At 50.9% G+C, this 16,400-nt stretch overlaps 2 protein-coding genes and 1 long non-coding RNA gene across 3 annotated transcripts in view; 2 read left to right on the forward strand and 1 right to left on the reverse strand.

Moving 5' to 3' along the window:
* The window catches only part of LOC310837499 (uncharacterized protein), a 152,836-nt gene that overhangs the window by 63,206 nt on the left and 73,230 nt on the right, over positions 1–16,400 (reverse strand). The window lies entirely within an intron of this gene.
* LOC310838314 overlaps positions 1–16,400 on the forward strand; it is a 113,285-nt gene that overhangs the window by 6,225 nt on the left and 90,660 nt on the right. The window lies entirely within an intron of this gene.
* Positions 282–4,946, forward strand: LOC310837952 (HLA class II histocompatibility antigen, DR alpha chain-like). Its single transcript, XM_083725212.1, has 5 exons — positions 282–845; positions 2,462–2,719; positions 3,052–3,336; positions 3,681–3,822; positions 3,966–4,946. Exons 1-5 carry the CDS (start codon positions 749–751, stop codon positions 3,967–3,969), a joined length of 786 nt encoding a protein of 261 aa, XP_083581338.1. The 5' UTR covers positions 282–748; the 3' UTR covers positions 3,970–4,946.

Raw genomic sequence — 16,400 nt, forward strand, 5'->3', positions numbered from 1 at the left:
TGGAAAGAGCATTATCAGGGCTCTCTCGGCTCTCGCTCGACCTGCAAGTTCCTCTTCGCCTTCTCGGCTGCTTCTGATCTCTCCATTGTTGTTGCGTCGCGTGTGAATCAATATCTTCCCCAGAAAACCTTTGAGGGGATATAAAGCTTAACAGGAATCTGTCAGTTCCATCCAAAAGTTTACTCTGGCAGCAAACAAGAAAATTTCAGTTTCAAGGGGGGAATAACTGTCTGCTGAGGGAGGGGGCTGCTCCCCCCTTCGCCCCCCAGCCTGCATCCCGGGGAGACCAGCAGCCCCCCAGTAAGGACACCCCTCCCCCCAATAAAAGCCCCCTCCAGCCCCCAGCTCCCCTGTGCAAGAAACATCCCTGGCGCTGGTGTCTGAGGATCCCCATGAAGAAACACCCGGGGGGAGACAGAGAGGAGCCCCCGCAGCCCCTTCCCTGGAGGAGACCCCTGCCCTCTTGGGGAGATCCAGCCCCCCCACCCCAAAAATATCAGCTGCCCTTTTCGCACCGTCTCCGGCTGAGGCTCCTGCCTGGGGAGGCTTTACCTGGAGACAGGCTCGTCATCGCCAGGGCGCTTTTTCATTGGCCGAGCGGGCAGGGACTTTTCTGCTCCGCCAAAGCCGCCCCCTGGCCGCCCCCGCCCCACAGCCACTTGGAGGGCGAGCATCCAGGAGGAAGGGGCAAGGGACACTTGGGCTTGAGTCGCCCCTCGCCCGCCTCGGCCCAGGAAGAGCTGCAGAGATGGAGCCCAGAGGAGGAGGAGGAGGAAGAAGAGCCCTTTGCTGCCTCTGGGCGACCCTCCTCCTCGCCCCGCCAAGGGGGGCCGGAGCCCTGAAAGGTCGGGGGGCGCAGAGGGAGGGAGGGGGAGATGCCTGGAGAGGGGTCCCGGGAGGGGGGCTAGGGGGTATGGGGGAGAAAGATTGCGCCCCTTGGCGTTGCTTGTGGGCAGAGGAGGGGTCTCTTGGGCTAAGGGAGGAGAAGCCCCCTCCCCCCGACAGGTGCAGAAGCTTCACCCGGGAATACGGAGAGATGGGGGGAGGAAGGAAATTGGACGTCCCCGTCCCCCCGCGAAAGAGTGCTGGGAGGTGCGTGGAATGGGGGGGTGACGAGCAAGGAGGATTTGCTCCCTCAAATAAGGTGGTCTAGGTGCTTTAAAAAAAAATGAAGGGGAAAACGGGGCGAAAACAGCCCTCCCACCCCCCCTACACACACCTAGCTTAAAAGATCGGAATCTTTACCCCTAGCCTTTCCTGTTACAAGGAGGAAAAGGGAAATAAAAGAAGAATTATTATTCCTCTCTGTGGGCTCGGCTGCCACAGAGACCTGCCTGGTCCGGAAGCCCCCGGTGGTCGCCCCCAAAAGGGATCAGCCCCCCACCCCACCCCATTGCCCCCGAAGACAGAGTCGTCTCTCTCCTAGCACAAAAGGGGCCACAAACTCTGGCGGACCCTAAAAAAACTCGGAGCAGAACTTGCTTTCTTCGGCTGCCCTTCCATACCCCCACTTGCCTGACAAAGGCACTTACTACTGAGAAGACGCGATTTAGTTTGATTGAGTGAGTGAACTCCACAAGGAAGTCGCTTCAGGAAAGGAAAGAAGAACGTGGCAAATGGCTCTGTCTGCGTGTCCAACAGTTTTATCTCTTTTAAAAGCATGCCCAAAGCTTTAATTCGTGGCATGAGGCAACTCAAGGGGTGACTGTGGGTGATCCACGGTTGAGAGAGGAAATGCATTTATTACTGGTTTCACTTTGGGGCAAGGAGCACAGTGGAGATCTAGGCACATGGAGACATGGATTGTTCTCTTGAATGATTAGTCCAACTTTCTACCAGAGTCACCCACATTCAAGTGCACCCAGGACCACCTTTTGGGGCTGTGTGGTGTAGTGGTTAAGAGCAGTGGACTCGTAATCTGGGGAACCGGGTTCGCTTCCCCGCTCCTCCACATGAAGCTGCTGGGAGACCTTGGGCTAGTCATGCTTCTCTGAAGTCTCTCAGCCCCACTCACCTCACAGAGTGTTTGCTGTGGGGGAGGAAGGAAAAGGAGAATGTTAGCCGCTTTGAGACTCCTGAAGGGGAGTGAAAGGCGGGATATCAAATCCAAACTCTTCTTCTTCTTCTTCTTCTTCTTCTTCTTCTTCTTCTTCTTCTTCTTCTTCTTCTGTTATGGCTTGGAAATGAGGGGATTCTAACATTGACATATGCATGTCTCTGGCAGCAGATGAAGCCCCCTTTCTTAGAGTAAGGTTACCAGACGTCCCTGTTTCCCAGGGACAGTCCCAGGATTTACAAAATCCATTGAAGTTGAAGGTGTCCCCGGATTCATTGAAAAATTATGGTAACCTTACCTTAGAGAGCCTTCCTGGTGATGGCCCCATTCCTAGCAATGGGGTAGGTTCTCCCTCATCCTGCTGCGGGGTCCTAAAGCCTCCCTCTCTCTCTCCCACCCCTGCAGTGGAGGACACCCTGGTGGAGCTGGACTTCTTCCAGGAGAGCTTCCCTTCGGAGAAGAAGTCCGGGGAGTTCCTGCTGGAGTTTGACAACGAGGAGATCTTGCACGTGGACTGGGAGAAGAAGCAGAACGTCTGGAGGCTGCCGGACTTCCAGCGCTTCACCAGCTTCGAGGTGCAGGGCGCCCTGGCCAACATCGCTGTCATGAAGAACAACATGGAGGTGCTCATGAAGCGAAGCAACCGCACCCGTGCCCTGAACGGTAGGACACGCGAGGGGGGCAGGGGAGAGAGCTGGGGGGCAGGCAGGGGGTGGTCTCTTGGCTTCTGACACGGAAGACCCTTCAGGACCCCTTTCTGCCTCCCCAAAGGGAACTCTGCTCCAGGGAGCCAGTCCTTGGCTGACTGAGACAGGCTAAAAAGGATGGGAAACCTGGTGGGAGGGGCAGCATTGCACTCTGTACAAGCTCAGAGACATTCCCAAACCTGAACACCCGGTGCAAATATACCCACAGCAGCTAATTGCTATGCTTTCCATTTCTAGACTGCTTAAAACGGGTTTTAATCCCCTTTCTTTCTCCATCTCCTTCCTCAGTTGCTCCTTCGGCCACTGTGTACCCGGAAAATGCCGTGGAACTGGGGGACCCCAACGTCCTCATCTGCTTTGTGGACAGGTTCTCCCCCCCAGTGCTGAACGTCACCTGGCTGAAGAACAACGAGGTGGTCTCCGAGGGCGTGGAGGAGACAGACTTCTACCCCAGTGTGGACAACACTTTCCGCAAGTTCTCCTACCTCCCCTTCGTCCCTCAGCAGGGAGACATCTACGTCTGCCAGGTGGAACACTGGGGCATCCCAGAGGGAAAGATGGAGAAGATCTGGGGTAAGCACCGGGCAGGATTGGGCCTTTTCTCTGGGTCTTGAACTCAGAAACCCAGATTCATGGCTCATAAGTAGGAAGTTCTGAAGATCAGAGTAATTTATGCAAGTGAAGTACACTTGCAGTTTTGCATAATTTATCCTGCTCCTTCTAGCCATAGGAGACAGTAAGGTGCTCAGCTGCCTTTTGGGGGTTCCCTTAGTTAGTTTCTCTCAGTTCAACTTCAAAGTGTGTGTATTAAGGGCTGTGGGGTGGGTGTGTCAGGACTCCTGGGTTCTTTCTTCCGCTGAACACACTCAGAGAAACAGAGCCCCCCCTTAGCCCTGTCCTCTCTCTCTCCATCCCAGTTTCCAAGGCGCCCTCTCCCATCCCGGAGACGATGGAGAATGTGCTGTGTGCCCTGGGCTTGGCCTTTGGCATCCTGGGCATCATCGCTGGCACCATCCTTTTCTTCAAGGCCATGAGGATGAACGATCGCAGGGGCTTCATGTGAGTCGAACCGTTTCCCTTCAGAGACAAATGCAAGGGAACCCAAAATACACAGCAAAGGGGTGGGGTGGGCCTCATCCTGCCCAGAAGGTGCTCGGCCTCCATACTGCCAGCTCACCATCTCCCTTCTCCTTCCTTTTCAGATAATGGGGGATTCCTTTCCTGACAGCCTCTTCCTTAAACCCTCTCAGCTCAGCTCCTTTGCCAAGAGTCTCTTCTGCTACAAATCAGCTGGAAGGAGTTGCTTCCTCCGTGTGCAGATTATCCTCAGAAGCTTTTGGTATAATATGTTTAACTTTCAAGAACAATTATGATAGCCAAAGATGCTTAGGCAGACTTACATTACTTTTCTCCCTTTTATGTTTCCCTCTTAGCAAAGAAATTGCTCTCAGACTATTTAAGTAAATAAGAAAAGTATATGGTTTACTCACATTAATGTCTTGCCATGGTTCAACATTTACAGCTCCCTCTATGCAGGTTCTGAAACTCCCTGGTGCCTTTGTTTCTGGCTGTCTAGTAATTGTGCATTTTATAGAATCATAGAATTGCAGAGTTGGAAGGGACCCTAAGGGTCATCTAGTCCAGCCCCCTGCATTGCAGGAATCTCACCTAAATCATCTCTGACAGAGGGGCATCCAACATCTGCTTGTGGTTTGGCTGCAGATCCTCCCACAAACTCCATGGTTAACTCAGGATAGTTTTTTGTGGGGGCTTCCTGCTTTGCCTCGCCTTGTATCTGCATGGCTCAAGGAGACCCCCTGCCAACAGAGTGTCAGGCATACTAATTAATATCTCCACCCCACTTACCCAAAACCATTCCCTCCCTCTCCAGTTTTTGGAGAAAGCCTTACTCAGTTCTGTGCATTGCACTGCAGGAATACACCCCTCAGGTGTTTCCTTAATCACAAAGAGGATTCATCCAGCTTGTTGGGGAAGCAAAGTTGAAATAGACCCCCAACACCTTTATTGTCCACATAAAGCAGGGTTGTATCTGTCCGTGTGGAGAAAAAGATCCCTTCTTCATCAGCAAAACTTTCCCAATGGCTTCTGTGCAGCCCAATTGCTGTTTTTCATACATGCTCCCATATTTCCAAAAGCAATGAATAAATCTTACAGTTTGTTGATTTGTTTCTAATGCTGTTTTCTCTGCTTATAAGCTCTGAATATATTTATTATTTCAAAGCAAAAAGGTGAACCGTTGAGGAAATGGGTAGCACTGCAACAGAATGTCTACATTGACCCCTCGTGTCTTTAGGGCCAAATTCTGCTAGATAAAAGAAGACCACAGAAGCCAGCTGAAGCAGAGGGACCATTATCAGTCTGAAAACCCAACTCTGCTGATCCTCAGACCTGCTGTGGGTTGTGTGATGCCCCAAACCATTATCCCACAGGACCTGTGGATTCCCACTCTGGGGAAACAGATGACAGAAACAGAACAGCCCATCCCCCTGTCCTAAAATGCCTCACCAGATCAAAGCACCTGCTCTTCTTGAGGCTGGAGAGAGTGATCGGGGGAGGGGTAGAAAATGTGCAGAGCCCCCCTCCAAATTCAGGGTGGATGAATGAAGGTCTTCTTCCAGGGGCAACAACACATTAGAAAGGTTTGTGTTTCAGGACATACAAGGTCAGAATGTGACCCAGTCAGCCTGGCCAGACCTCCATCATGAGTTGACTGTGTTGCCTGGAACATGCCTTAAAACCCTCAGAGAAGGATTCACTCTTTGCTGGTTTATCTGGTGTTTTCCTTCCTCTCCGTATCTTGCCCCTAGTTTTGTGTGCCTCATTAAGATAAATTAATGCAAGGAGTTGTTGAGCTCCTCCTCACCCCCCACCCCCACCTTGAAAGAGTCTCCAGAAGGTAAATGACACCACCGAGTGGGGTTTGGGAGAGGCGTCCTTCCTGGTGTCAAGACTTGAGAAGGAAGGAACATCACAGAGGCCAACAGACAAGGCCCGGCTTGCTGTGTAATCTCATACCTTCTTCTGGAACTCAGATGGTGGGATCCAAATTTGGGGGGAGTCAATTAATGCAATAAGACAGAAGGCAGAGTTTGGTAGAGGGGCAGGGCAGCAGTGACACCAGGGCAAGACTGGGGGCAGAAGGCCAGAGCCCCAGTCGGCAGAAGGAGCAGGAGGACCCTCAAGCTGAAGTAACACATGCTACCAGTAAGCGGGGTAAGAGTCGGAGTCTAGCATGGCCAAGAGACCCCAAGTGGGCAAGAAGGGGCCCCTGAGCAGTGATCCTATGGCAACATTTCTCAAATCTGGGATAAGTCTGGTCTGGTGCAAGTGAACAAGGGCCTCCACAGCAGGAGAGCTGATCCAGAGGGAAAGAGTTAGGGAGAAAGTGGGGGGCGGGGGGCCTGATCTTTGCAGGCTGTCTTCCTCCTCCGTCCTCCCTCTTGCCTATCAAAGGCTCCTTCTCCCCTTCAGCAGCCCAGGACACAGTCAGAGACCAGCAAGTGCTGCACTCGAAGGGGTTTGGCAAGAGCAACGCGTTTCCTGCCCAGCAACCAATGACCAGGCAGCGTCGGGACATTTGATTGGCTCCCATCAAGCCTCCCCTCCAGGAAGGTCCCCAGAAAGACAACACTATAGACACACACACCCCCAAGCAGCAGCAATAGCAACTCTGCTTTACCCCTCCCCCAACCCTGTTTTGTGCTTCAAGGCAGAAGTAGAGATTGTGACATGCGGGTTCCCTCGAAACAGGAACTTTAAAAATAAGTCATTGGTCGGAGCAGCTCTGGCTTTAAGACCCGCTTCAAAGAATTACGGGCCGGGGGCAGGGGGGAGAGTTAAGAGGCTGTCTTCTCCCCACCGTCAATAATCATCCCATGTAAAATGTGAAATCCAACACTCTGATTTCTATTTTGGGGCTTAAATGCAAAACTGCAAATGGCAGACTCTTCATGTTAATTACCGTATTTTTCGCTCCATAAAACACACTTTTTGCCTCCTAAAAAGTAAGGGGAAATGTGTGTGCGCTTTATGGCGCGAATGCAGGGGGGAGGCAGGCAGGAAAAGCCCCCAGGAGCCACACACAAGCTCTGTGCGGCTCTTGCGGGCTTTTTCCCAGGAGCGAGAAGGGACTGACGTGGCCAATCAGTTCTTTCTACCTCCTCATAGAAAAGCCCGCAGGAGCTGTGCGCTCCTTAAAGGGTGCACGGCTCCTGTGGGCTTTTGCGGGAAGTGGGGGTATTGCCATAGCCGCGCGCAGCCCCTCCCAGCCAGGTTAGGCTGCGCGCGGCTATGGCAGAAGGCAAGACAGCAAGCGCATGGATCCCGCTCGCTGTCTTGGCTTCTTTGCTCTTTAGGGCTGGGGGGGGGGGACCCGGGCTTCACCGGACAGCCCCAGAAGCTCTGGGAGAAGCGGACAGGCTGCATGCATATTTTTTTTCTTGATTTCCCCCTCTAAAAACTAGTTGTGCTTTATGGAGCGAAAAATACAGTACCAACAACATTTGCAAGCTGTGAGATTGTGACAGCTTTTGCATTTTGCTTCAAAGAGGAAGGAGGCAAATTTATCCCAGCACTCAGGCCCCCTCCCCATAGTGGGAATTCCCTGCATCTCGTTTTTCTGAAGGAAAAAAATTCTTCAAAAAAGGACCAATCAAATAGGTTGTAAGCATGGGCACAGCCATGGGGGAAGGGTTGGACTGCTGCCCCCAATCAATAAAAATTGATTAAAATACAAAGCAAACTGAGGTTCTGCCTCCTAACAAAAGGCCTCCCCCCAAAAAAACAACAATCATGGCTACGCCCACGGTTGAAGGTTATCTGTACATGAGCTTCCAATCCCATAACTGGATTTGCACATTGGCCCAGTTCCTGGTGGTGGCACAAAAGAGCAGCAACACCTGAGGGCAAAGGCTCAGTTTAAGAGTGGAGGAGTCACTTCCACAGAGAAGGACCTTGGCTGGAGAGAGGGGGGGGGAGAGGGAGGGAGAGAAGGAAACTCTGGGTCAAGATATTTTCGGAATACAAGATGCTCAGGGAGGGGCTGCCAGGGGACAAACTGGGTGTGAGAAATGTGGGTTTTGTGGACCCCCAGAGGCACTTAGGCTGTAAAATTCAGATCTATATTCCACAATGGCTCCCATGGGAGAAAGGACTGCTCCATTGTAGCTGCAGCTTCATGTTTTTGCTGCCCTCTCCCCAATGTGAAGGAGAAGCAGAATAACCTCACTGCAAGCAGGAAACTGGGGCAACGGCTTGGCCTGCAGCCTTTCTCCCTGCTGTGCTAGATTTCTCCTTGCAGGCAGTGACACTGTAATTTGGGTGTGCATGCAGCTCCTGCCTGAGGCTGGGAAGGAGGCCTCTTGGGGGAAGAAACAGACCAAGATGAGGGGGGCAAGGGGGTCCCAGGACAGGAGGGGCAGGATCCAGGCAGCCTGCTCCCTGGTGACAGAAGCAGGACTTCTGGGCCCATAGCACGTGTCTCCCTCCCCCACCTCTCCCTCCTTCTGCCCCCTTGTTTCTGGCAGCAGAGGAGACGCTGCAGAAAGGTGCTGGGGGGAGTTTCGCTTCCCCCCACATGGAGGCCTGGAGCACAGCTCAGCATTCAGGGAAATGAAAGAGGGAAGCTGGCCACGATCCAGGAGACGGAGGTCAACCGGGAGCGCAGCAAAACCTCCTCACAGAGAAGTAGCTTCCAGCCCCCCCCCCCCCACAGCACAGCCCCCCCTTCAGCCCAGCAGCAATGGCTTAAGAGGAATTGCAGTTTTAGGGAAGGACCCCTTTGGGAATGGCTGAGCTGAATGGAGTGGGGCTGGGCAAGCCCCATAGAACCCTCTGCTAGGGGAATAGGGGCTCCTTGGCTCAAGGTGGGGGGAGATTTCCTTGGAGAGCAGCCCCCTCCCTCTTACGTCAGGAGAGCAAAGTGGGTCATCTGTTCCCAAGGCAGGAGGGAGGAGGAAGAGGGGAGAATGGGCAGAGACCCCTCCAAGTCCTCAAGGCTATGGGGCACAACCCACATGAGAGGGTGGGGGTGTTTCAGGTCAGCCAAGGCCAGGATGTGGCCCAGTCAGGCTGGCCAGACCTCCTTCATGAGTCGGCTGTGGGGCAGAGACAGGTCTCTTCAACCTCTCCAGACCCCAGACCCTTTTTCGACCCAAACATGCAGTTCTCCATCTTTATATCTGTGAGGTCTCAGGGCTCCTGTTTCAGCCCCCATGGGATCAGGCTGCGACCCACCAGTGGAAGACCAGAACATGTCCCTGTACCCCCAGGGAAGGAGTCCCTGCTTTGGGGGGTCTTGATCTGGTGTTTCCCCTCCTCTCCCCATTCTGTGCCTTGCAGAAATGCCTCCTTCCAGAAATGAATGCAAGTCGAAAGAGTCGTCTTCCAGCTCTTCCTCCCCCTGGCAAGAGGCCCCAGGAGGGACATGACCCCCCAGAGAGGGCTTTGGGAGAGGCGTCCCATCTGGGGCCAAGACTTGTGCAGGGACATCACAGGGACGGACAGACAAGGCCCAGCCTGCTCTGCAATATTATACCTTGCAGCTGTCACAGTTTCTTTAGAAGGGAAAATAGGATCCTTTTTGCAGATCCTCTTTCAGCAAAAGAGCAAACATTCTCCTGGATCTCAAGGCAGAAGCAAAGGAGAACCTTCAGCCAAGTATCGTGTGGGAAGGGGGGCCAGGGGAGCTGCCAGGGCAAGGCTGTGGGGCAGGAGGCCAGGGCCCCCCTCAGCAGACAGAGCCGAAGGTCCTGTGAATGTGAAAGGGCCGATTTGCCTCATTTGAAAGTAAGTGAAGCAAGACATGTGACCATTAGAAGAAGGAGAGTAAGTGCCAAAAGTCTAAAGTTATCCCAGGGGCTTTTAAGTGAGGTTTGGTGGTTTCCGTGGGATGAGCAGAGCAGCCTCTCCCCAATTTCATCCCTGAAAAGGCTGGTCCTCCAGGAGAGACACAGGGAGGGGGGTGAGGGCTCCACAGCAGGTGGGCTGATCCCACAAAGGAGGACTGATTCTATGCAAGGGGTGAGGAGGGGGAATGGGGTGGGGGTAAGCTGGCTTTTCCTTCTTTTCTCTCCCCTTTCCCTAGCCTAGAGAAAGATTCCTTGTTGCCTTCAGCAGCCAGGGACAGAGTCAGAGAGGAGAACAAGAAGTGTTGGGTTTGGCAACAGCTGGATCTTCCCTGCCCAGCAACTGATGATCAGGCAGCCTCAGAGCCTGTGATTGGCTCTGGTTGAGGTTCAGGAAAGTCCCCAGCCACTTAGCCCTCCCAGAAGACAACAGCAAGGTCAAGGCTGGCAGCCCCCTCCTTCAGAAATGCATCCATCACCAGCTCTTCCTGGGGGTAGAGTGATGGGGGGGGGGGCGGAGAGAGAGCAGGCGCAGAGAGACCCCTCCAAATCCAGTGCAGATGAATGGAGGTATTCTGCCAGGAGATACAACGCACAGGGGAGGACAGGGGTGTGCCGTATTTTAGGTCCGTCAAGGCCAGGATGTGGCCCAGTCAGACTGGCCAGACGTCCGTCATGAGCTGGACATGCCCTGCAACCGGCAGGGCAGAATTTGCTGCTTTCTGGTGATATAAAAATTTAATAATAATAATTTATTATTTATACCCCGCCCATCTGGCTGGGTCTCCCCAGCCACTCTGGGCGGCTTCCAACAAAGTATTAAAATACAGTGGTCTGTTAAACATTAAAAGCTTCCCTAAACAGGGCTGCCTTCAGATGTCTTCTAAAAGTCTGGTAGTTGTTGTTCTCTTTGACATCTGGTGGGAGGGCGTTCCACAGGGCAGATGCCACTACTGAGAAGGCCCTCTGCAAGAAGCCAAGTTACAGGGAACCAGGCAATGAGGGAACCGCCAGAAGGCCCTCGGAGCTGGACCTCAGCGTCCTGGCAGAATGATGGGGGTGGAGACGCTCCTTCAGATATACTGGACTGAGGCCGTTTAGGGCTTTAAAGGTCAGCACCAACACTTTGAATTGTGCTCAGAAACGTACTGGGAGCCAATGTAGGTCTTTCAAGATGGGTGGTATATGGTCCTGGCAGCCGCTCCCAGTCACTATAGTCTAGCTGCTGCATTTTGGATTAATTGCAGTTTCCGGGTCACCTTCAAAGGTAGCCCCACGTAGAGCGCATTGCAGTAATCCAAGCAAGAGATAACCTCCAAGTCACCTTCAAAGGTAGCCCCACGTAGAGAGCATTGCAGTAGTCCAAGCGGGAGATAACCAGAGCATGCACCACTCTGATGAGACAGTCTGTGGGCAGGTAGGGTCTCATCCTGCGTACCAGATGGAGCTGGTAAACAGCTGCCCTTTTTCCACTATTGATAGCCACTCATTCAATGTAGTGTGACTAATAAAGGACTTTATTTGGAGTGTTTGAGGTGTTGAAACATAGTTGCAAGCATGTGTGTTACTTCATATTCTTTTACATGTTACCTTGTGTTCAATGAATATTCCCCACAAATTATTATAACAGTTTACTGCAAATGTTACTGCTTGAGGCAAACGTATCCCAGTTTCAACGGACCTTTGTTTGTTGCTGTTGTTACTGTTCCACTGGATAAATGTTAGAGGGTATGAAGAAGCATTGAGTCGGGGGAAAGGCGGGGTAAAAACAGACTGAAAGACAAACAAGGCGCCCGAAGTGGGAAACGGTCCACCCATTTAGAGTTGTGAATGGCAGTCCTTAACTGGCCAGCCAAAGCTATGGAACTTGACAAAGGACCTGGTTTGCCTCCTTTCCTCCTCGAGATTCTACCCCACGTGCCCAGGATCAGATTTTGGGAAGGGACGCCGAGGGGCACGCACATTCGCAAACGCAGATAATAGGATTGCAGGCTGTCACTAAACAAAGAGCAACGTTTCTTCTGGATTTCAGTTTGGTGGGATTCCAAGTACAGTGGTACCTCGGGTTAAGTACTTAATTCGTTCCAGAGGTCCGTTCTTAACCTGAAACTGTTCTTAACCTGAAGCACCCCTTTAGCTAATGGGGCCTCTGACTGCCGCGGTGCAATTTCTGTTCTCATCCTGAAGCAAAGTTCTTAACCCGAGGTACTATTTCTGGGTTAGCGAAGTCTGTAACCTGAAGCGTATGTAACCCGAGGTACCACTGTATGACTTCCGGGTGGGGGTGTCGTCAGGGTCAGACTTGGGGGAAGGGGCAGGAGGCTTATAGGGCTCCACACAGCAGAAGGACCAGGGCTTGCTCCAAAACTCCTTGCCTCTCTCGGAAGTGGAGCTTACTGGAGTTTCACTGCTCTGCAACCTTACCTCCCGGGGTGGGCGCGTTCCAAAAAGAACCTGAAGTGTCGGAAGTTTCTGCGCAATTGTGGGGGGGGGGGGCAAAAGGAGCCCCTCGAGAGACGGGAGATTTCACAAAGGGGCGGGTGGGCAACAGTGGGCAACCCCCTCCCCCTTATATTGCACGAAAGGAAATCGGGAAGGCCATGTTACCGAGGAGGACTCTACGCCGGAATTCACAAAGATCAGACAACGAATCCTGTTTCCCCGCCGTTTCCCCTTTTGTCTTCCCTTCAATGGGTGGGGATAACGTGAAATAAAACCACATCCATTCAAGACCTCCGCCCCACACACTTTAGAAAAGCCCAGCCAATCAGGAGTCACCATTTCAACAGCACCCAAACCACGACCAATCGGAAGCTTCCGTTCTGACAGCCGCTATGACCGTTTAGCCAATGAGAAGCACTTGGCTCCTGACAGTTGTGAAGCAGCGCCCCCTAAAAAAGGAAAGGGCTACGCAGGTACTGCACCTCTCAAAGCGTTGCTTCTTCAAACGGGGCTCAGCCAAGTTTCACAGCAGAGGATGCCCGCTGGGTTCCAGCGATATTGTGAATTCCAACCTTGCAACCCAGTTGCATCAAATGTAATCCCTAGATTTTCTCTGTGCCTATTCCTCTAGGTGTCATTGATTTTCATCATTCTGAGCTTATTCAGATCAGAGGGGGAGTGGGTAACAGGAGAGGGCTCAGAGATTCTACTGGGGGCAGCCATAATCCACAGGAATCTTCCTCTAAGGCCATGATCTGAGATCCCAGGCAAGACAAAGGGGGGGGGGTGCATTTGACTTGACTCAGGGAGCAAGTGTCACAGTGAACACAGGTATGAAAGGTAGGTTTGATTGACTGCGACTCAGATTTCTGCCTGTCACCACACCTCTTTTTCAACATAACCAATGACGGATTTATGATCCGATCGAAATCATAGACCAGCATAAGGTAGTAGCAGCTACAACCATACATACAACTGTAGAAATTAGGGGCACACATTCTCTTACAGTAGACCAGCACCAGATTTAAAAAAAAAACATAAAACACATACAGTTGCATTCAAATTATTCAACCCCCATTGCAAATCAGGTTTATTATGAAGATTTACAGACTTTCAGCTGTTTCCCATGAGCAAATCAAACAAAAGAAATTGAAACAGCTCAACACAATGGATGCATCAGTTGGTTCCCCAAAATTCAGCTGAAAACGTTGTGTTAGTGGAACACTCAGAAAACCTCAGCAGACTCACGCAGGGGAAGTCCTTCTCAATGGGACATAATAATAATAATAATAATAATAATAATAATAATAATAATAATAATAATAATAATAATAATTTATTATTTATACCCCGCCCATCTGGCTGGGCTTCCCCAGCCACTCTGGGCGGTTTCCAAAAAAATATTAAAATACTGTAATACAACAAACATTAAAAGCTTTCCTAAACAGGGCTGCCTTCAGATGTCTTCTAAAAGTCTGCTGGTTGTTGTTCTCTTTGACATCTGGTGGGAGGGCGTTCCACAGGGCGGGCGCCACTACCGAGAAGGCCCTCTGCCTGGTTCCCTGTAACTTGGCTTCTCGCAGTGAGGGAACCGCCAGAAGGCCCTCGGTGCTGGACCTCAGTGTCCGGGTAGAACGATGGGGGTGGAGACGCTCCTTCAGATATACTGGACCGAGGCCGTTTAGGGCTTGAAACGTCAGCACCAACACTTTGAATTGTGCTCGGAAACGTATTGGGAGCCAATGTAGGTCTTTCAAGACCGGTTTTATATGGTCTCGGCGGCCGCTCCCAGTCCCCAGTCTAGCTGCCACATTCTGGATTAGTTGTAGTTTCCGTGTCACCTTCAGAGGTAGCCCCACATAGAGGCATTGCAGTAGTGCAAGCGGGAGATAACCAGAGCATGCACCACTCTGGCAAGGCAGTCCGCGGGCAGGTAGGGTCTCAGCCTATGTACCAGATGGAGCTGGTAGACAGCTGCCCTGGACAGATTTGACCTGAGGCTCCATGGACAGCTGTGAGTCCAAAATGACTCCCAGGCTGTGCATCTGGTCATTCAGGGGCAAAGTTACCCCATTCAGGACCAGGGAATCCTCCACACCTGCCCGCCTCCTGTCCCCCCAAAACAGTACTTCTGTCTTGTCAGGATTCAACCTCAATCTGTTCAACCTCAATCTGTTAGCTGCCATCCATCCTCCAACCGCCAACTTAAGACATACCTGTTATTGCAGGCAATGCTTCACAGCCTAACCTACTTCACAGGGCTATTGTCAGGATTAAATTAGGAGCGGGGGGACGGGGCCATGTAACACCATCTTGAGATCCTTGGAGAAAAAGCTGTTCTATGAATACAATCAATCAATCTCAAAAAGGTCAGGTGTGTAAGGTTCTCCACACAGACAGGAACAACTAGCTGCACAAATATAAGATAAGGACTACATATGAAAAGGCTCTAGAGGTCTTGGAGGACCACAAGCTGAACATGAGTCAACCGTGTGGTGCAACAACAACAAAAAAGGCAAATGCTATTCCAGGCTGTATGAAGAAGAAGAGGAAGAAGAAGTTAACAATGAAGATTGTAATTTATTGCAAGCACAAATAAACTTTAAATGCATTGAAAATGCTGTTACTCTTTACCTTCTCAGTCTTATTTTATTCTGTCCCTAACTCTTCTACCTCCCCCTCACACAAGAACCAAGTGCATTTAACTGTCTCTCTATTTCCAACTGCCTGCCAACCGCTTTCCCAACTGCCTTAACCAACCAACCAACCCACTAAAACCAACCTGGGGCTAAGCCCTTTTATAAACAGGTAGGCTCCGCCTCCAGCTTTTCTATTAGTCTGCCTAGTAACCCTTTCTCTCCCCCTCTACAGACATTTCCAAAAGAGCGGGCAAACGCTACAGCATCTTACACATACACATTAATATTCAAACTCTCATATATTTATATTTTATAAATTAATTGTGTCGCAACACCTCCTCATTCTTGGCTATGTGAAGTGTTCAGATAAAACATTATCTCTGGAGACATCAGGAATAAAAGGGCTGTTTAGTGGCATAACCAAGAAGAAGAGTTTGGATTTGATATCCCGCTTTATCAGTACCCGAAGGAGTCTCAAAGCGGCTAACATTCTCCTTTTCCTTCCTCCCCCACAACAAACACTCTGTGAGGTGAGTGGGGCTGAGAGACTTCAGAGAAGTGTGACTGGCCCAAGGTCACCCAGCAGCTGCATGTGGAGGAGCGGAGACACGAACCCGGTTCACCAGATTATGAGTCCACCGCTCTTAACCACTACATCATGCTGGCTCTCTCAAGATACTTACTTTTATTTTTCAAGAGAAATACAACATCTAGGTCAAGGGAAGTCATAGTCCCACTCTCTTCTGCCTTGGTCAGACCACACTTGGAATCCTGTGTCCAGTTCTGGGCACCACAATTTAAGGAGGACGTTGACAAGCTGGAAGGTGGGCAGAGGAGGGCAACCAAGATGATCAAGGTTGTGGAAACTAAGCCTGATGAGGAACAGTTGAAGGAGCTGGGTATGTTTAGCCTGGAAAAGAGGAGACTGAGAGGAGATGTGATAGCCATCTTCAAGTATCGGAAGGGCTGTCACATGGAAGATGGTAGAGCAAGCTTGTTTTCTCCTGCCCTCAAGGGCAGGACTCGAACCAGTGACTTCAAGTTGCAGGGAAGGAGATTTTGACTAGACACACAGGAATTTTTTCTGATGGTAGGAGCTGTTTTTACTATTACTATTATTATTAAAACAAACAAAAAAATCCTTCCAGTAGCACCTTAAAGACCAACTAAGTCAGTTCTTGGTATGAGCTTTCGTGTGCATGCACACTTCTTCAGATACACACGAAAGCTCATACCAAGAACTGACTTAGTTGGTCTTTAAGGTGCTACTGGAAGGATTTTTTTTGTTTTGACTATGGCAGACCAACACGGCTACCTATCTGTAACTATTATTATTAAAGTTTTCTTGGTTTACAAAGGTATGTGCAATGTCTTTTTTTTTTCAAGTTACATTTTCCATTGGTCAGTTTCATCTGTTGAGACATTAGGGTTACGTTAGGAAGAAAAGGGGGGAGGAAGAGGTGGAGGGGGGGAAGGTGAGTGGGGGGTGGGCTCAGGAAGCAATGTTTCTAATTTGCTTAATGTGTGGGGTTTTGCATCAGCGTCGTTTGTGTGGGTTCTCTTTGCTACTCACTTGTGTTCCTTTGGTGGTGAGAGAAATTGGGGTTGGCCTAGGGTGCGGTTGCTTGTTTGTGATTGGCTGTGGTGAACTTTGTTTTCGTGTGTGAGTATGGTGGGTAGGTGTTTTTGA

Source organism: Podarcis gaigeae (genome assembly GCF_964106915.1).
Source record: "Podarcis gaigeae genome assembly, chromosome: 2".
In the NCBI taxonomy this organism is placed as follows: domain Eukaryota; kingdom Metazoa; phylum Chordata; class Lepidosauria; order Squamata; family Lacertidae; genus Podarcis; species Podarcis gaigeae.

Coding starts and splice junctions, on each gene's coding strand:
- LOC310837952 (XM_083725212.1), top strand. CDS start 749: ATGGAGCCCAGAGGAGGAGGAGGAGGAAGAAGAGCCCTTTGCTGCCTC. Junction 846..2,461: donor GGGGGCCGGAGCCCTGAAAG/GTCGGGGGGCGC, acceptor CCACCCCTGCAG/TGGAGGACACCCTGGTGGAG. Junction 2,720..3,051: donor CCGCACCCGTGCCCTGAACG/GTAGGACACGCG, acceptor CTCCTTCCTCAG/TTGCTCCTTCGGCCACTGTG.